The sequence below is a fragment of the Medicago sativa genome, chromosome 6 (assembly GCF_051527215.1).
Source record: "Medicago sativa cultivar Bolivia chromosome 6, Bolivia_mono, whole genome shotgun sequence".
Lineage (NCBI taxonomy): Eukaryota > Viridiplantae > Streptophyta > Magnoliopsida > Fabales > Fabaceae > Medicago > Medicago sativa.
In genome coordinates, this window is record NC_140754.1 from 2347499 (window position 1) to 2368076 (window position 20578).

The 20578-nt window shown below is 33.8% G+C and overlaps 2 protein-coding genes and 1 pseudogene across 7 annotated transcripts in view; 2 read left to right on the forward strand and 1 right to left on the reverse strand.

Annotated features, from left to right (window-relative positions):
• The window catches only part of LOC146911990 (Protein kinase superfamily protein), a 38240-nt gene extending 19837 nt beyond the window's left edge, over nucleotides 1-18403 (reverse strand). The window contains exons 1-20 of one of the 5 annotated variants that reach the window (XR_015015149.1): nucleotides 18206-18403; nucleotides 14967-15446; nucleotides 13951-14205; nucleotides 13526-13650; nucleotides 13376-13420; nucleotides 13169-13250; nucleotides 12999-13067; nucleotides 12746-12916; nucleotides 12593-12658; nucleotides 12317-12385; nucleotides 12094-12225; nucleotides 11939-12012; nucleotides 11233-11424; nucleotides 10557-10645; nucleotides 10324-10400; nucleotides 9860-10034; nucleotides 9732-9774; nucleotides 9508-9616; nucleotides 9378-9429; nucleotides 8678-9001 (exon numbers count right to left, since the gene is read on the reverse strand). Coding sequence is in view for 3 of the 5 variants with exons in the window: in XM_085718619.1 (XP_085574745.1) it covers nucleotides 8957-9001; nucleotides 9378-9429; nucleotides 9508-9616; nucleotides 9732-9774; nucleotides 9860-9991; nucleotides 10324-10400; nucleotides 10557-10645; nucleotides 11233-11424; nucleotides 11939-12012; nucleotides 12094-12225; nucleotides 12317-12385; nucleotides 12593-12658; nucleotides 12746-12916; nucleotides 12999-13067; nucleotides 13169-13250; nucleotides 13376-13420; nucleotides 13526-13650; nucleotides 13951-14205; nucleotides 14967-15134 (1995 nt within the window). In the remaining 2 variants the exon portion in view is untranslated. Of the gene's footprint in view, nucleotides 1-8677; nucleotides 9002-9377; nucleotides 9430-9507; nucleotides 9617-9731; nucleotides 9775-9859; nucleotides 10035-10323; nucleotides 10401-10556; nucleotides 10646-11232; nucleotides 11425-11938; nucleotides 12013-12093; nucleotides 12226-12316; nucleotides 12386-12592; nucleotides 12659-12745; nucleotides 12917-12998; nucleotides 13068-13168; nucleotides 13251-13375; nucleotides 13421-13525; nucleotides 13651-13950; nucleotides 14206-14966; nucleotides 15527-18205 lie in introns of those variants that run through there. The other 4 variants (XR_015015148.1, XM_085718619.1, XM_085718618.1 and 1 more) reach the window with 4 other exon arrangements.
• LOC146911992 (putative FBD-associated F-box protein At3g50710) lies at nucleotides 377-2422 on the forward strand (annotated as a pseudogene). Its single transcript, XR_015014325.1, has 3 exons — nucleotides 377-1590; nucleotides 1692-1899; nucleotides 2056-2422. The product of XR_015014325.1 is annotated as a putative FBD-associated F-box protein At3g50710 (transcript).
• LOC146911993 (uncharacterized) lies at nucleotides 4658-7065 on the forward strand. Its single transcript, XM_085717738.1, has 3 exons — nucleotides 4658-4661; nucleotides 5692-6419; nucleotides 6850-7065. Exons 1-3 carry the CDS (start codon nucleotides 4658-4660, stop codon nucleotides 7063-7065), a joined length of 948 nt encoding a protein of 315 aa, XP_085573864.1.
• Nucleotides 18404-20578: the final 2175 nt, after the last annotated feature.

Sequence of the window (20578 nt, forward strand, 5' to 3'; positions counted from 1 at the left end):
AATTAACCCTTTATTTTAATACTTCACATTTAAGTTTGCTATTTATTTACATTTTGAAAATCCTTCTTGAGTTTTAAAATAATCAGTTTGAAATATTTAAGAAGACTTTGTGTGTGATATTAGTCGGTTTATTGGGGTCATAGTCTCACTGTTGTAGGCTTTACCTTTTAAATTTATATGCTTTCTTCTCAGCATTTAGCCCTTTCTCAATAACCCATTGATTCACATACATTCAAGATGTTAATTATGACCTATTTAACACAATTAGCTCATTCTCACTAACCCTAATCAATTGATTTCATTCACGTACATTAATTGACATATGAATTATACCCTATTAAATAAAATTTCCTACGTTGCTTACTATAGAATATAAATGGAGCTTGATGAAGATCGACTATCGAGTCTGCCCAAAATAATTCTTCATCACATTTTGTCAAAGTTGCCAAAGAAAGATGGTGCTAGGACAAGTGTTTTGTCCAAGGTTTGGTTAGACACATGGTATACTTTTCCCATATTGTCTTTCAGTTGTAATCAAATTATAGGAATATCTCGACAACCAATGGAAGATAGTGTGAGGAAGAGAAAGATCTTAGAATTCAGTGATTATGTGAAGAGAAGAATGCTAATGTTTCGTGACCAAAGTTTGGCTATCAAAGAATTTAATCTCAATTTAAACGGTTTTGTACTTAGATACATGTCAAAGGATGTTGATATTTGGTTGAAATTGGCTTGTGAATGTGGTGTTGAGGTAATAGAGTATTACCAAGAAGGTCAGGAGAAATACCATGTCTTACCAATAAGTGTCACTGAAGCCAAATCACTTACAAAGTTGGTGTTGGAGGGGAATATCAAGATTGATCCAATATTCATGAATTATTCGATCAAGTTTTTCTCGTTGAGGGTATTGTCACTAAGGCGTGTACTTTTAGGAGATGAACGTGCAATTAACCACCTCAACTCTTTTTGTCCTTTGATTGAATACATAACTATGGACTCCTGTAAGGTGTTAAGTTCTGATGGCGGCCCAAGGGGTATGATGTCTTTGAGCATTAGTGGTCTACAAAAGCTCAAGAGCGTTGATGTTACAGGAATAAATTATGTTTCTATTGATGCCTCGAGTCTTGAGAATTTATGTTACGATCCTAATTGTTTCCGCGCACCACATAAGATTGATTTTGGTAGGTGTAGAAATTTAAAAGAGTTAAGCCTGCTGTCGGCGAGTACTGCTTCAACAAACAAGTGGTTTCTTGATTTGTTTCCGAAATTCCCATTTCTTGAGAGTTTGAAATTAAACAATTGTAAAATGCCTAAGAAGATTGATATTTCAAGTGTTCGACTTAAGAGGTTGGAGTTTTTGCATTCCTCTAACACGAAGGAGATTAATATTGATTCTCCAAATCTATTATCATTTAGATATAGCGGTTATGGTGCTTCAGAACCTACCATATCTTTCTTGAAAAATTCTAGTCAACTGGAAGTCTATATTCATATTGCGGTTAAATATGAGGATCTTTGCAACTTGAGGGAATTCGTGCAAAACATTAAACCTAACAATGTTTTGACATCACTATCTGTAGCCATTGGGGAGTCATATGTGGTGAGTATCAACTAAGTACTTGATTCATTGGTTAATTCAGTTTGTATGTTTACTTATTAATTTTTGTGTATACTTGCCCCGGAATATGTAGGATGCATTGGACTTAAAAAAACTTACTTTCAAGTGTTGTTTCATCCCCTCCACCAAACATAAAAAACTTGGTCATACAAGGCACCGGAATATGGGGTTATGAAAGACGTTTATTCTTGTCTCTTGTAAATATCTTACTTTCAAGCTGCTGTCCTGAAACTATTTCTTTTAGGTTCGATTTATTTAAGTTCTGCAAATCATTCATTGAGGTATGTCATTGTCTCCCATGCTCAAATTTTAAGTCGTGCTTTGAGCAGTGAAATTCTTTAATAACATATTTCTTGCCATTTGTGCAATGTTTATAATTAATGTTATGTGTGGCTTGTGAGTTCTAACTCTATTTTGTTTATAATATAAAACTACAGCTTTTCTATGAGACGCTAATGGGAAAAAAAGAGAGCGATTGCATTTGCATTTCTGCTAAAACTAAGTGTTGGTGGCATGGCTTGAAGGATGTGAAAGTCATAAGCTCTAAGAAGATTGATGGGAATGTTTGTTTTAACACAATTTTAGATTCATCGCCAGCTTATGCACCAGAATTTGCACATGAAACAAATATTACCTTCAGGCTAGAATTTTAATGTTGTTTAGAAGTTTGATATTACCTCTTGAAAAGAGGTGCATTCTTTTTTGTTGAAAAATGTTGAAAAGAGGTACTATTATTTTGTTCGAACTCCCAAGTATTTTGTTCCAACACTTATAAAATACAGTACTGTGCCTTCTTTGTTGCAATGTGGTTGTATATGGTTTCCAAGAATTTTTTTACTTGCTCTCTAATGAGTATGTGGTTAAGAAAATGTGATGATTATACTTGTGATGAGATTTATTGATATATGGTATATTGAATACTTAGGATATTGTTATTGCATATTGAGTACAAATGGGGTTTTGGATCAGATAATGGAGTCCTTGATATCCTTTTAGGTCGTCATGTTAGTATTACTAGTTGTTGAGTGTTTTTAGGCCTAAGATTTGGTATTGTTAGTGTTCTGGTGTGTTATTAGGTAGTAGAATAACAAGCACAAGCACAACCACAAACTATCGAGCATGATGGATGAGTGTTGGAAAGAAAATAGGAAAAAAGAAATAGAGTTTTATTTTCTATAGGATCAGGTGAACAAATATAAAATAAAATAAAACTACTACTTTGAATTACTAAGGGCCTGTTTGAATGTGTTTTGATTTTTAGTTTTTGAAATCTATTTTACAAAACAATTTTAAAAACTGTTTTTAAGAAGAAAATGAAAAATAAAAGTTGTTTGGCAATCATAGTTTTGAAAACAGTTTTAAATATGAGAGAATGATAAAACTTGTTTGCCATTAATGGCAATCATAGAGCAAAATCAGCATTTTCATATTATATTTTCAAGTTGTACAATATTACAGAAATGCCATTAATGAAAATTGCATTCTTCTCCGTGTTTTTGCTTTTCAAAAAATGGAAAATTGAGAACCAAAACACCTTTAACCTGTTTTGCTTTTTCAGTTTTAAAAACCAATAAATAAAAAACAGTTTCCAAAAACACTCTTGTAAAATTGGATTGCCAAACAAGTTTTTAAATTTTTAATTTTAAAAAACTAAAAAACTGTTTTTAAGAAGGGAATCAAACAGGCCCCAAGTCTTTGAATTTGAAAAATTCAAAATTGTGAGGGATAACTTGAGGTTTGTTTCATTAAACAGACTAAAGTGGGGTCTGTAACTTGCATTTGATAGTATTTCATATTGTCTCATGTTCTCTACTTGTAGGTTATGCGCCAAGAATATAAATAGGGTCTGTGACATTGATGATTAAGTTTCTTAAGCAACCAAAACACAACTAATCCAAGTTTTCGATCTTACTCTTCACTCAAGTGTCATTTGTGAGAGAGTGTGTATATGATTAGTGCGGAAGCAGTGATTGTCCCGACACTTTAATCATAAGATAAGTCTAAATAAACTCTGCTAACTACCTCTCCTTAATATAATCCTAAAGACAAACAAGTTCCATTATCCTTTAACTTACCTAGTTAGAAGGATAACCATACAATTAAACTGCATATGCAAATAATTGAACACGAAGTCAAAGAGCTGCATTACATGTGATTCTCAACCATCTTAATCAGTGGCGGAGCCAGGAAATTTATGGAGCCCGGGCAAAAAATTTGTCGCAAATTTACATGTGAAATAATATATAAACAGTCATAAATCGAAATAAAAGAGGTTCCTCATTTTGTCAACAAAAGTACAATTTAAAATAGGGTTATTAATTGAAATTGACCATGTAATATACGTGAAGTCTGAAAAATTGACCATGTAATTAAATAACATGTATTCTGAACAAGTAATTCGAGATTTTTATTATTTATAACCCTGTAATATACGCGAAGTCCAGAAAAGCAACCAAGGGATTGAATGTTTTAATGATTTCTTAGAGGCGAGTTAAGAACGTTAAAATATGGCTTTACACAGAAAAAATTATAAATTTTCAACAAACGACAAATTAATTATGAATTTTTAAAGTGTCAAAAACTCAAAAAACAAAACAACGGAAATCTCGACCTATAAATCGAATTTTGAGCTCATTATTTGCAGAGACGTCTATAAAAATACATAAAAAGGATGTGTACAGTTTCATAGCATTTCGAAGTCGTTTAAATTTATTTTGATTTTTCAACCAAAACGTGCAAAATTGAAATTTTGTTCCGCGTAAGCGTATACTCACAAGTCAAATTTAGTTCCCTAATTTTGTAGGCATGACTAGAACATGATATGAACCCTTCACAATAAAATTTTGTAGTTTTTAAACGAGATACAAATTAATTATAAATTGTTTAAGAAATTCATAATTATGAGGGAATAAAAATTCATAAATAATTTATCCCTGGTCGAAGAAATTTAATCTTTTGTGTAAAGCTATATTTTAACGTGCTAAACATGTATGAAAAACATAGTGAAAAAATTCAACTTGTAGGTCACATTTTTAGACTATGCGTATATTATAGGGTGGTCAAAAATAAGAAGAAATTCAAGTTACAATGCTAGAATATATGTTTTGTACTTTCGAGTGTCATTTTTCAGACATAATGTATATTACATGGTCAATTTGAACAATTAACACGTTAAAATAAGAGAGATGAACCCGTCAATAGTGTGCTAAATAAAATTAAGAGGTAAATGTCTTTTTCGAGCCTATTTGCGTGTGAGAATTTTCAGATTTGCCCAAATTTTTCTTTTTGTAAGTGTGTTGATGGACTTTTGGGTTGGGTCTTATGTGCAAAAATTATCGATCGAGCCCGGGCGACCGCCCGGGGTCGCTGGGCGGTTAAACCGCCCCTGATCTTAACTGTTACGGGCAAAAGGATCTATTATCACAAGTGGAATCTTGAATAGTCCCTCAACCATCCATTTCGTAAGCAATTACACAGTATAGTGTGCAAAACAGTTCTAATAGTACTAGGCAAATAAACTAATGTTAATTTTAAATGATTTTTTTAAAGTAAACAAAGTGTATCAAATCTCTCAACTATCCATTTTCTCATGCTTTCTGTCGAACAACATGAAATTTTTTACCATTGATGACAACGCGAAAACTTTTGTTGATCGCCAAAAGAAAGATATTTAGGCAAGGTTTTTTTAGATTGATGGTTTTGCTGGTGTTTTAGAGCTTGGAGATAGGATATTTATGATCCAGTGTAGAGAGTGTATAATAAGATGTATGAATTTGATTAATCTAATGGTTTTAAATAATGGTCCACCGGTGAGGGATTTAATAGTGCCCTCACCCTAGAATCCACCCATATTTTTATGTATTTGTAAGTGAAAATGGTCAGCTCAAAGGAACAATTTTTACGGGACATGCTCTCCTAAACCCTAATCTCCCGAGAGAAGCAAAAACGGTTTTCTGACTTCTCTTCTCAGATCCAACACATAAGTGAAAAGTTAGGGTTTTTCAGATCCAGCACATATTGCAGCAGGTAACAATATCACATCACTTCTCATCAGTGCTGATTTGTGTTCATAGCTTTCGTTTCAATCAAGTTTTTCTCGTTGAGGGAATTGTCACTAAGGCGTGTACTTTTGGGAGATGAACGTGCAATTAACCACCTCATCTCTTTTTGTCCTTTGATTGAATACATAACTATGGACTCCTGTAAGGTGTTAAGTTCTGATGGTGGCCCAAGGGGTATGATGTCTTTGAGCATTAGTGGTCTACAAAAGCTCAAGAGTGTTGATGTTACAAGAATAAATTATGTTTCTATTGATGCCTCGAGTCTTGAGAATTTATGTTACAATCTTAATTGTTTCCGCGCACCACATAAGATTGATTTTGATAGGTGTAGAAATTTAAAAGAGTTAAGCCTGTGGTGGACGAGCACTGCTTCAACAAACAAGTGGTTTCTTGATTTGTTTCCGAAATTCCCATTTCTTGAGAGTTTGAAATTAAACAATTGTAAAATGCCTAAGAAGATTGATATTTCAAGTGTTCGACTTAAGAAGTTGGAGTTTTGGAACTCCTCTAACTTGAAGGAGCTTAATATTGATTCTCCAAATCTATTACCGTTTGGATATATCGGTTATGGTGCTTCAGAACCTACCATATCTTTTTTGAAAAATGCTAGTCAACTGGAAGTCTATATTCATATTACGGTTGAATATGAGGATCTTTGCAACTTGAGGGAATTCGTGCAAAATATTAAACCTAACAATGTTTTGACAACACTATCTGTAACCATTGGGGAGTCATATGTGGTGAGTATCAATTAAGTACTTGATTCATTGGTTAATTCAGTTTGTATGTTTACTTATTAATTTTTGTGTATACTTGCCCCGGAATATGTAGGATGCATTGGACATAAAAAACTTACTTTCAAGCATAAAAAACTTGGTCATACAAGGCACCGGAATATGGGGTTATGAAAGACGTTTATTCTTGTCTCTTGTAAATATCTTACTTTCAAGCTGCTGTCCTGAAACTATTTCTTTTAGGTTCGATTTATTTAAGTTCTGCAAATCATTCATTGAGGTATGTCATTGTCTCCCATGCTCAAATTTTAAGTCGTGCTTTGAGCAGTGAAATTCTTTAATAACATATTTCTTGCCATTTGTGCAATGTTTATAATTAATGTTATGTGTGGCTTGTGAGTTCTAACTCTATTTTGTTTATAATATAAAACTACAGCTTTTCTATGAGACGCTAATGGGAAAAAAAGAGAGCGATTGCATTTGCATTTCTGCTAAAACTAAGTGTTGGTGGCATGGCTTGAAGGATGTGAAAGTCATAAGCTCTAAGAAGATTGATGGGAATGTTTGTTTTAACACAATTTTAGATTCATCGCCAGCTTATGCACCAGAATTTGCACATGAAACAAATATTACCTTCAGGCTAGAATTTTAATGTTGTTTAGAAGTTTGATATTACCTCTTGAAAAGAGGTGCATTCTTTTTTGTTGAAAAATGTTGAAAAGAGGTACTATTATTTTGTTCGAACTCCCAAGTATTTTGTTCCAACACTTATAAAATACAGTACTGTGCCTTCTTTGTTGCAATGTGGTTGTATATGGTTTCCAAGAATTTTTTTACTTGCTCTCTAATGAGTATGTGGTTAAGAAAATGTGATGATTATACTTGTGATGAGATTTATTGATATATGGTATATTGAATACTTAGGATATTGTTATTGCATATTGAGTACAAATGGGGTTTTGGATCAGATAATGGAGTCCTTGATATCCTTTTAGGTCGTCATGTTAGTATTACTAGTTGTTGAGTGTTTTTAGGCCTAAGATTTGGTATTGTTAGTGTTCTGGTGTGTTATTAGGTAGTAGAATAACAAGCACAAGCACAACCACAAACTATCGAGCATGATGGATGAGTGTTGGAAAGAAAATAGGAAAAAAGAAATAGAGTTTTATTTTCTATAGGATCAGGTGAACAAATATAAAATAAAATAAAACTACTACTTTGAATTACTAAGGGCCTGTTTGAATGTGTTTTGATTTTTAGTTTTTGAAATCTATTTTACAAAACAATTTTAAAAACTGTTTTTAAGAAGAAAATGAAAAATAAAAGTTGTTTGGCAATCATAGTTTTGAAAACAGTTTTAAATATGAGAGAATGATAAAACTTGTTTGCCATTAATGGCAATCATAGAGCAAAATCAGCATTTTCATATTATATTTTCAAGTTGTACAATATTACAGAAATGCCATTAATGAAAATTGCATTCTTCTCCGTGTTTTTGCTTTTCAAAAAATGGAAAATTGAGAACCAAAACACCTTTAACCTGTTTTGCTTTTTCAGTTTTAAAAACCAATAAATAAAAAACAGTTTCCAAAAACACTCTTGTAAAATTGGATTGCCAAACAAGTTTTTAAATTTTTAATTTTAAAAAACTAAAAAACTGTTTTTAAGAAGGGAATCAAACAGGCCCCAAGTCTTTGAATTATGAAAAATTCAAAATTGTGAGGGATAACTTGAGGTTTGTTTCATTAAACAGACTAAAGTGGGGTCTGTAACTTGCATTTGATAGTATTTCATATTGTCTCATGTTCTCTACTTGTAGGTTATGCGCCAAGAATATAAATAGGGTCTGTGACATTGATGATTAAGTTTCGTAAGCAACCAAAACACAACTAATCCAAGTTTTGGATCTTACTCTTCACTCAAGTGTCATTTGTGAGAGTGTGTATATGATTAGTGCGGAAGCAGTGATTGTCCCGACACTTTAATCATAAGATAAGTCTAAATAAACTCTGCTATACTACCTCTCCTTAATATAATCCTAAAGACAAACAAGTTCCATTATCCTTTAACTTACCTAGTTAGAAGGATAACCATACAATTAAACTACATATGCAAATAAAAGTAAGATAGGTGAGACGGGCCACGCAATTTCAAAATTTCACCTCTTTGGTGTGTCTCTACCTGCATAATCGGTTCAACAACAGATAACATGAAGAATGCAATCCAACAATGATATGAAATAATTGAACACGAAGTCAAAGAGCTGCATTAAAGAGCTGAAAAACTATTATATGCAATAATCAGAATTCTCAGGAGTCATTATTATTTTGGAAGGGAGAAGGAGAGGAGGGGAAGGGAGAGAAAGAGTCATAATTACATGATCTGATAATCTTGTCAAATAAATTATATTTTACAGGTGACTCAAAAATTGGCGTCTGCCGCAAACAGAAGTTCACATATGGTAATAAGATATGATGCCCCAATCCATCACTGAATGTCAGGTGTTGTCCAAGATTAATCAAACCATATAACGCTCATCATCTTCACTTTTCAACTTTGTTGACCATACTGCTCAACTGTCTCTCTAACTGCAAACCAAAGACAGTAAGATAATTAAAAAAACTATTCTAAATTAGTTGACATAATATAAAGAATCTTACAGGTGCTAGTACTACATGTGTAATTTTAATGAAGACGGGTAAATAGATTGACAAAATCAGTTTTCATTAAACACAGCATGCAGCATTAGTGGTAAATCTAGAATCTATGTCACGTCGGCAATGAGTTAATGAATCTATTGACGTAAAAATAAGAACAAAACATACATAGTTTATAGTATTATAGTTCACATAAAAGAAGAATAAGATGTTTCAAAATGGTACCATAATAAGAAAAATATACAAAGCATCACTGTTCGAACCAAAAGGGTATATCAGTAAGTGTGTCTGGCCAAGATTAACACACCTGAACATTTTTCAGCTTTTGTCTCTGCAGTTCCTCGACAAGACTCCCAATGCTGACATAAAGGTTTAAAATAAGATGTATGTGGAATGTAAACATACAAAACTTCAGAAATATAGTTACATTCATATACCTCTGTTGGAGTTGAATCACTTGCAAATGCAGCTCTTTCTCTCTAGTCGACACAGGTGATGCCTGCAAAGCATCGGATGCTCCCCCCTCTATTGATTCTGTATTCTTACCTGCAACAAGTGAAATTATTCAAACGAAGCAAACATTTTCCAGTTTTAAGGGGCAGTAGCCAAATATATACATAGACGCACATAGATTCGCACGCATAAAGATGAGAGGAAATACCATAAGATTGCTCTGCATACTTTATCAATTTAACAATTTCTTCCTGTCAAAAACCCACGGCAAAAAATGAATCTATACCTTTCACTAGTCATTTGACAAAAATCTAAGAAATACAAACTAAATCATACCCTTTGCAAGCCGTTCTGTTGCAAGATGCACTGCAGTGATGGAAGGATAGAAGCAGCCATTGAGTTCTGATTTGGGGGAATGGTAGGAGTAGGACTTACGGCAACTGGGCCAGAAGTGTTGTTTGAAAGACCCTGAATGAGGAGAAAAAAAGGGCAATGATTACAAAGTCATTGCCTAAAACATAAATTACTTAAGTTCCATCCTCAATGTCAATGAAATCAAACATCATGGCACGTCAAAATCCAACCATAATTTCATTTAGTCTCAATATAACAATACAGATGTTAATAGTTAAGCGTGCAGATAATAAGACTTGAAAGCTCTAAATTAGAAATTAATGGAGAAATTCAGGATTGAAAGATAAATAACCGCATCCTATGATGATTCATCATGCAAAAAAAAACTTGTTAAGAGGTAACAAGAGTACCAGGCAGGAAAAAAATATCTGCCATATAATACATACCATTGAACTGGGATCTGCAGATGTGACCTTAAACCGCCCCCTGCGCTGGACAATTGCTCCTTCTGATGTGTCATCAACTGCATATGGAAGCAGCATTGAAAAAATTATTTAAGAGCCATTTCCCGGTCTTATTTTTCAGATAAAAACAACTACAAAACTTGTTGATACGAGGAAAAAAAAACTTAAAAGATTATCAAAACACCAATCACATTTGCATAAAAGTATATATGTACCCGATGGAAAGTTGTTGATTTCTCTCCTCTGCCGATATAATGGACCACTGTGATTACGCTCGGAAGGATATTTTGTTTGTACATAATCCCTTTCAAGATACACAATACATCATTAGTACACTAATAGTAATAATGCAACTCAGTCAAATATGCAGCAGTAGTAAAGAAACTAAAATATATACTAATATATATATATATATATATATATATATATATATATATATATATATATATAACCCTTTGGTGGTGTCTTTTATCAAGTCACGCCTTAAGGTGTGATTTTCACTTTTTAGTTATAACTTTGATAAAAGACACCTTCCTAAAAGTAAGTTGGTGTCTTTTCGCAAATGCTCATAGAGTAACTTGATAAAAGACACCCTCATAAAAGGTGTCTTCTATCATAACCCTATATATATATATATATATATATATATATATATATATATATATATATATATATAAGTTCTAGTAACATAAATTCAATTTGGTAAGAAGTTCATTTCCAAATAGATATATGTATAGAAGTTCTGGTAACAAGCTCAAAAAACTCATGTAGAGGTGAAAAAAATAATTAATTTGCATGGAACTGTCCAAATAAAAGCTCTAGTAACACGTTCAAAATAAATGTAAAGCAGAGAGAGAGATGAAAAAAAAAACTGTCAAAGGAAAAAGTTACCTGTCCCCATCGGTAACCTTTTTGGCAAAATTATCAGATTGTAAAGAGCCACTCAAAAACTTCTTAGGCTGAGCATTTTGAGGTGACAAATTACTTGGCCCAGCACTTTCATTATCAATCCTTCCATAGCTGTGATCCAAATCTCTTGGGCTAGTATTATTGGCATCATCGTCACCAACATCAAAACAACCTCTGCATAAATTGCATATCAGAAATAATATTTTCTCTTTGAAACTGAATTGCTAAATTATTACATAATTCTTGAAAATACAAGGAAGAATTAAAATTTGCAGCCAAAAACAAAATCAATTGATAGTTTAAACGTCTACCATTTGCTACGTCTGCATTTATCTTTTATTTCTTTTTCATACAAAAATAATTGTATAGATATTACGTTTTTATATATGAATGAAGAAAATGATCTGAAATAACATTGCATGAACTATAAACGCGATTTTATATAGATCATAGGATAGTAAAAAGATGGACACATCATATATACAGAAATTTAATGAAAAATTAATACGAGTGATAAATGAAAGGCCTGGTTTTTTCGGCAAATACTTTACTTTAATAACAAAATGAGACAGCATTAAGTAAAATAAAAACCCAATATTTAACTAGTCACAATACCAAGTACCAACACTTGAAAAGATAGCGATAAATAAGTAGGAAATGGAAAAACAAATGTACGAGATGAGCATACTTGAGTGCTTGAAGAGGTTTCATAGGAAATGAAGCAAGTGAACTTTCCAAATCCTGAAGATTGTTGAATCCATCCTGAAATAAGATGCAATACAAATACATTAGAGTTCAAAAAGAACCAAATGCAAATGATAAGCTAATTTAGGACAACAGTACCTCTTTGTCCAGTGTGGATGTACCATCTGAATGATTAGAGGCAGAAAGGTCCTCCGCGGGAACCTTTGATGTGTCTTCATTCTTCTTAGCCGCATCTGGCTCTTCTGCATTTGACATGTCTTCATCTTGGATCTGTTGTCAACACAAAAATGTTTGTAATAATGACTAACTTCCCCATCTAGTTTAAATAGATCACAAAAAATAGAAAGGTGAAAATACTTACAAGAGCAGCTTGACTTTTTAAATCTTCCAGGTTAAAATTCCATGCACTAATTCCTCGAATATATTCTTTCTGTATTTAAAATTGTTACATGGTCAAATATAGCATATTCTTAAACCCTCAAGGTCTAATTGAAAATTACAAATTTAAATCAGATACAGCGCAGAAAGGGAAATAAGGCAAAATGACATGCATTTAAGACAACACTCATAAAAACCACTTCTGTATAGACCATGCCAGAAGCAAGCACAAACCACAGGGGATTTATAATCTACCTACCTGAGATAATTGCTCCATATCCTCATAAAGAGCCTTGTTTTGCATTAATAAATCTGCCTCTTTAGCCTAGAACACACAAGCAAATCAGAGGAATGGTATTATTACCCAAACAATTTTACACAGAACAGAAGAATTGAGAATTGAACATCAAACCTTCAGCTGTCTAAAACGATCTCCTAATGGAGCAAGGCCCTCGAGAATGGTGCGAGATAGATATTCGGTCGCACGTGCATGTTTAAAGAAGTGGTGCTTTAAAAGCTTTTCTGAACTCGGACGCTTCTTTGGGTCTTTGACTAAGCAGGTGGCAACTAACTCTTTGAAAGACTGAAAGAAAGAAGAACAATCTATGTATAAATAACCTTTCTAAGTAACAGGTGATACATAGTTTTGAGTGAACACCACAAACCTTTGAAAATCTCTTGTCTCTTTCATAATCAAGACCTGGAGGGGCATTCTGCAAAGTCATAAGCAAAACCTGCATCCAAGAAAATAAGGGAAAGAATTGAACTCTTAGCTCACAGTGGAATCAGTAGACACATGCAAACAAATTTAGAAGAAACAGGAGAAGTAAATTACTTTCATAGGCGGATACTTGGAAAATGGGGCATGACCATGAGCAAGTTCAAGTGCTGTTATACCAAATGACCATATATCTGCTCTGTTAATAGAGAAAATGAAAATATAAAAAACTCAACAAAGACTAAGATATCATGGAGCAAGATCCTTTTTAAAGGAAAAAAAAAAATCATCAGTGGATGGAGGAAGAGAATAGAAGGCACTCACTTAAAATCATATCCATGCAATTGCTGCATAACTTCAGGAGCCATCCTGTGTAAAATTAGCATAATGTATAGCTTAAACAGTCTCACTCATACGAGGGTAGCCAGATTTCACATGAAAAACTACAAAGACTTGGTAGAAAGAAAATGGTACCAGCAAGGTGTTCCAACAAAAGTATTTCTTGAACGTTGCCTGTCTCCAGTATCAAACATACATGCAGACACTCCAAAGTCAGCCATTTTGACTGAACCATTAGCATCAAGCAAAATATTCCCAGCCTGCATAGTTAAGAATGTTTGAAAGAGGATAAAAAGAGGACACAGTGAATACAAACATGTGGAGAAAAGGCAGATAAAAATTCAGGGAAATAAAATAAATTAATACTGGGTTTCAGATACAGTCTTGCAAGCAGCACAAAAGCAGAAACTAAGTTCTTTTAAAATCATTCAATCTCACTATTCCACCTAGTTTATAATAATTAAGAATTCTAACTGAAAAATTCTCAATATACACTATCAAAAGGGTGCATATCTGTTAAAAAGGTGACAACTAGTATAAGTTAAGATGTAGCACAATACCTTAACATCTCTATGTATGTGCCCGTGGGCATGGAGATAAACAAGAGCTTTGAGAACCTCGCGTAATACAGTTGCAATAACAGGTTCATCAAAACCCTCAGGAAAGGAAGATTTCATTATATGAAGGCAAGAGCCCCCTGACATGAATGGCATCACAACCCAAAGACTGTGCCCAGCGGTAAAAGAACAATGTGCCCGTAAAAGATTTGGATGATCAATCAAGCTCATGGTCTGTACCTCTCTCCGAATTCCATCCTGCATATATTTGTGCACCTATCATTATGAATGTACAGCAATGGAATACAATCCCGCAATATTTATAGTGTACGGCAATAGAATAAACATTTGCACAATTATTTATGGGACAGTGAACAGGGATAGAAATTTTTCTTGTATTATAGAAAATGGAGGCAACCGTGCAAGTACACATATTAACTCACCAGACTTAAAGAGCAAACAACTGAACATACACAAATACATGATGTAGCACCAAATAGTGTAATAATGACAGGAATTATCCATTTATAGGTTCCTAAGACATTGACTCCAAACATGTAGCAAGACAACTTAAGTGATAAGATAATGAAGTACAATAACTCACCAGACTTAAAGAGCAAACAGCTGAACAGACACAAATACATGATGTAGCACCAAATAGTGTAATAATGAAAGGAATTATCCTTTTATAGGTTATTAAGACATTGACTCCAAACATGTAGCAAGACAGCTTAAGTGATAAGATAATCAAGTACAATATGAAAACAATATATTGCTACTATATATAACATTAGGTTAAATAAGGGTGACTGGATTCAACAGAGCCTCGCATAAAAAGAACCTCATCCCATAGCAGTTTGGCAAACTCAAACAAGCACGATATTTTTCACAGCTTTAGAAATAAAAAGTGTTGGATCACTTGACCAATAATAACCAAACATGCAATAAAATTCAGCACAGGCAAGAGGAAACTGAAAACAATAAACATTACAAATTGTACAAGGGACTACCCCACGTACCAAATCGTTATTGCACTTCTCGAGATCAAGAACTTTGATGGCAACAATCTCATTGAGTGGAATGCAGAGAGCCCGGTATACCGAGGCACTAACGCCTTCCCCAACTTCTTCATATAACTTGTAATCTTTTGCACTGAGAGGATATCGTTTTTCTGAAATTCGCTCCATGTTTTTCCTTATAACATTATATCAAATCCTTTATTATTAAATATTGTACTGAAGATTTGAGCTCAATGTAATAATTATTTCCGGTCGGTAGCAATCCCCTTTCTTTGAATGGAACTTGAGAGCGCGTCCAACAACTTTATTCAAATGCTTTTTTTTTTTTTTTACCAACAAAACTTCTCCCTTCAACTCCAATGGTAATATAATTTACAGATATTGTTCTTCAATAAATTTAAGCTGCCAAACTTGAATTTTGATTATGCCTTAGCCAGTTTGATGTGGCACATCAAACAGGCACTATACCATGCTATACAACTGAGAAGAGTCAAGAGGTATTCAATCAGTACTGCACGTGGATGGGCAGGTGCAGAGGACACAATACCAATCTCCAATATCTGCAGCAAAGGTAAAAAATGATAGATTCACTAATAACTCAAAAAAATCAAACAATAGTCACAACCGATTTAAAAATATCACAAAACAGAAATAGGATTGATAACCATAAATTAAATGCAATTATAGCACAGAACAATACCCATCGCATGCATATCATAGATATATGTAGATATAGATAGTCGAACACAGATACGCACATATGAAAAATTAATAATGTTGACAAAGACAGTTAACCAGTCTAAGTCTCCAACTTTAAGTTAAGGAATATAGTCAAGTCTTCGGGAAAGTCATGAGCATTCAGAGAGCAGTTGTATGTAGTACATTGTACACTACAAGCAGAAGGTATATGTTTCTAAATGTTGAAGTGGTAGAACCAATAGAGGTTGAGGCTGGCATATGTGGTGCAACTAAAGATATCTCATAAATAACGCACTGCTCCTTACTTTTTTGGCCCTTTCCATGCATCCTATCATGTTTTTCCTTTTTTGTCCAACACTACTAAACTATCAAGGCAGGAAACTAGATCCAACTTCCTCTGATGGATATCAAAATACACAATGTTAACCCATGTTTGATGGAGCTAGATAAACTTCTTTGGAAGTGCAGCGCTCCCTCTAAGGTCAATTCTATTATTTTATGTGGATTGCTGTTCTTAATAGAATTAATTCAAACAGCATATTGCAATTCATAGCTTGCAAGGTCAACTCTTTTATTTGAATTGCTGTAAATAATATACATGAATCATTATTTTTGTTTGCAACTTTTCATGTTGTTATTTCATAACTTTATTATCATAAATGACTTCACAGCTCGAAGAACAATACAGGGATTTTATACTAAGCTCCTCTCCTACAAAAAAAATTTCTAGACAAGTCTTTGAATTTGGGTTGTACCTAAACAGGTGAAGGATGCCCAAAAAGTTTCTAACCTTGCCAAACTCGCTTGTAAGGTGAAGGCTGCCCCAGCTTTACGAACACTACACAGGCCATATCTCAAAGGCAGTGTGGGACTGAATCCACCCCTTCACACCCAACACAATGAAGGTGTTGTAAGCTGCAATGAAGGAAACCCAAATGCCACAATTAGGCGGCTAGGGGAGGACTGCAATGAAGGTGGAATTTCCAACACACACCCTCATGCTCGGGCCCCAATGAACCTGAAGCATGGGCGATGCCTGAAGCCCACCAACAGATCTAGATAAGTTTTGATACTATCTTAGAATTTGGGTTGGAGCTAACTCAAACTTACAAGACCGGCTTGTAATGTGAGGGCTGCCCAAGTTTTATAAAACACTACAAGGCCATATCTCTAAACAATGACGGACTAAATCCACCCCTTCACACCTAACATGATGAAGGTGTTGGAGGCTGCAATGAATGTAACCCAAATGCCGCAATTAGGCGGCTAGGGGCGGACTGCAATGAAGGCGGAATGAACTTGAAGCGTGGACAATGCAGAAAGCCTAACAACAGATATAGGATGGGTTCTGATACCATCTTAAAATTTAGGTTGGACCTAACTTAGACTTACAAAATCGGCTTGTAAAGTAACGGCTGCCTAAGCTTTACGAACACTACACAGGACATATCTCTAGGAAATGTGGGACTCGATTCATCCCTTCACAACCAACACAATGAAGCTACACACTATCGAGGCTTGCAATGTAACTGCAACCACGACCACAATGTAGAACCATAATCCAAATATATGGTACAGATTTTATCACGGCATTCTCAAGTGCTACAATGGATTTTCTACAAATGCCCCACTTCGACCTCAGGATCAAATCCTTTCAAGCCATAAGGGACACACTTCTTTCAACATAAACAGCATTGAAATTTCAGCAAATATATCACTCAAAAGCTTTCAAAAAACAGTTCTCTTAGATTCTGATAAACCACATAGATTTCTAATAACACATCTCAACAAGCCATAATTACAAATGAACTTTAGAACCCACCTTCTTTCAATGTTTTTCATTGCATAATTAAAAAAATCTACCACATAAATCAGACTAAATCTAACCACAAAATTCAGTTGCAGATTATGCATAAAACAAATTAATTCAATCACATTTGAGAAATGAAAACCCTCCAAATCTAATCACCAAACAAAAAACTTTGCATCTTAAAACTTTTAAAAAATATATATATAAAAAAAACCCCAAGTTTATAAGAACTTTAACCACAATATCTATCAGCTTCATCATCATAAATCCACACAAAAAAATAAAAACTTTCAAATTGCAAACTTCAAAAAAACCAAAAATCATTTCAAAATTCACACAAATTCGATCATCAAAACTCAACAAATTAGCAAATTGATAAAACCATGCACAGTAACACTCTCATCACAATCATACCAAAATTCAGAATTTAAAAAAAAAAAAATCATTATTCCTTTAATCATTGCAGCAACAACTAGATAAATTCAAAGACTACGAACTTCAAAAAAATCAATTCACACAAATTCGATCAGCTGATAAAATCATGAATTCAGAATCAGTAAAAATTGAATCAATTATTAAAATCAAATTGAAGTGAAAAATAAAAAAATTCAATATTCTGTTAATAATTGAAGCAAAATCGAAATAATTCAAAGATTTTTCATAGATTCAGAAATGAAAAAAAAAAAAAAAGAATCAGTGAAATTGAATTGAAGCTAGGGTTTGAGATTACTTGAATCTGACTGGGTCAGTGACAGTAATTGAGCTCAGAACCAAAACGACGCCGATTGAAGTGGCGAAGATTTCATTGATTCACGATCACAATCTATAACAAGTGAATCTTGAAGCTTCTTCGATTTTTCACACCATAGAAATTTTCTTCATCATCTTCTGAAAATTGATTGAATCTACGAAGAAAAAAAAAGACACTGGTTTTTTTTTTTGGGATGAGATTTATACAAATGAGAATAATTAATGTATTATTGAACGTAAAATTATAAAAAGAAAAGAAAAGTTTATAAAATTATTAATTTTTTACCTTTGTCAAGGAAAAATTTATGGTTATTTATGAATATTATTTTTTGGTCAAAATATAATATTATGATAAATGATATTATTTAAAAAAAAAAAATTCATGTTTATCATATACAAATGCGAGTTAATTTTGGTCAGACCCATGGAATAAGCACATTTTAAAGTCCGTTCCAAACCAATACCAACTGAGGCAACCCAAGTGGGTTACACATGTGGATATTAATCTTTAGAGTTGAAAATGTTTTGAATCTTTTCATGATACCCTTGAAAAATATTTGAAACATTTCATTCAAACAAGGATGGGTGATATGGAAGTTTACTGATGGAATATCATGAATTTACGTTAGTTTAACTAAGGTTTGAGATTGAATCCAACTTTGAACATATATCGTTAACATATATGGAAGAAGAATTTAATTTATATATATTGTCGGTGTAAAAAATTTTACATTCATCTATTGACGTATTATCACATCATTTAAAGAGATATAAACATATAATTTATCATATATTATTAATTAATGTATATTAAAATATACAGTAATGTGAAACTAGAAAATATAATATAATAATATTATTAGCTACCTTTGTCAAAAAGAAACAGTTATGTTATTAACCATGGTTTCAAAAATAACCATGGTTTCAAAAATAATGTTATTTTTTCCATTCAAAAAATGTTATTCTTTGAAGAAAGAAAAGTTGTTTTAATAAGTGGAAAAATGTTAAAAAAAAAAGGTTAATAGACTTTTACTCCTCTGTAATATAGGTCATTTTCGATTTTTCCCCTAAAAATTATGTCCTTGTTATTTGAAGATATTTTGGTTTTGGACCTTCATGACAAATTTCGCCCCTGTAATTTGAGGATATTTTGGTTTACCCCCCTTGTAATTTGAGCAAATTTCAGTTTAGCCCCTGTTAATTTGAGCAAATTTTGGCTTACCCCCATGTAGGGATGTCAGTGGGGATTTCTCAGAGCGGATCCCCGTGGGGATTCCCTATTCGGTGCCCCATTTTCGGGGAATTTTCCCCCGTGGGGGCGGGGACGGGGAGAAATATTCCCCCGTAGACACTTCGGGGCAGGGATCGGGGAAGTATCCCCCGCCCCGTGGATTCCCCGACCCCCGTGAAAATACTGTAATGTCCTTGTGTTTTTAAAAAGCTTTAATATTTTTCGGTGGGTTTTTGGACTTTTCACATATGGTTTAATAAAATGAAAAATAAAAAATGTAAATTGTTATTACTAAACGAGTATCACAATCTCACATTCACACACACTTTCAATTTTCCTTCCTTTTCAACAATGTCCAACCTACACTCTTCTCCATCATCGTGCTTCTCTTCTCAATTTTCACCGCATCTTTTCTCTTTTTAATCACCATCACTATATACAATCATTGTCGCTTCTCTACTCACCCTTGTCCTTTTATTCACCCACATATGTATGAATCTATTGACAGCTACTTACGACCTCTCAATTTTTGGGTTCTACAACTTTATGACAAAATATCAGATTGAAAGAGGATACAGCGGATACGATCTCTCAGCGCCGCCGATTCAAAGGTTCATGTTGGCCGTGACTCTATGACCGTGACTCTATGATACAATCTCTCCTGATACGATCTCTCCAGCGCCGCCGTACCATGTTTGAGCATTTTCTGTTGGCCGTGACTCTATGACCATCTTATTCTTCCTTCTGATAGATCAATGTATAATTGATCTGCCTTTTGACTATTCCTATTTTACGCTAGGATTCAAAGGTTCCTCTTCTTTGTTTTCCCAACAGAGCTCGTGGCAAAGCTCCTCTTCTTTGTTTTCCTCAAGTGAGATCCAGATCCAGTTTCGAGGATCCGCGGGGATATCGGGGATCTGTGGGGACGGGGATAGGTGAAAATATTCCCCCGTGGCGGGGATCGGGGACGGGGACGGGGAACGAATACACCGGCGGGGCGGGGATCGGGGAAGTATCCTCCGTCCCCGATCCGCCCCATTGACATCCCTACCCCCATGTCATATCATCGATTTTGTACAGTCAAAATTCATGAATATCCAAAACCAAAAAACTTCAAAGTAC

What these genes read in the sequence shown, in the direction of transcription:
- LOC146911993 (XM_085717738.1), top strand. An exon ending in CCATTGGGGAGTCATATGTG is followed by an intron (nt 6,420 to 6,849) that starts GTGAGTATCAAT and finishes ATAAAACTACAG; the next exon opens with CTTTTCTATGAGACGCTAAT.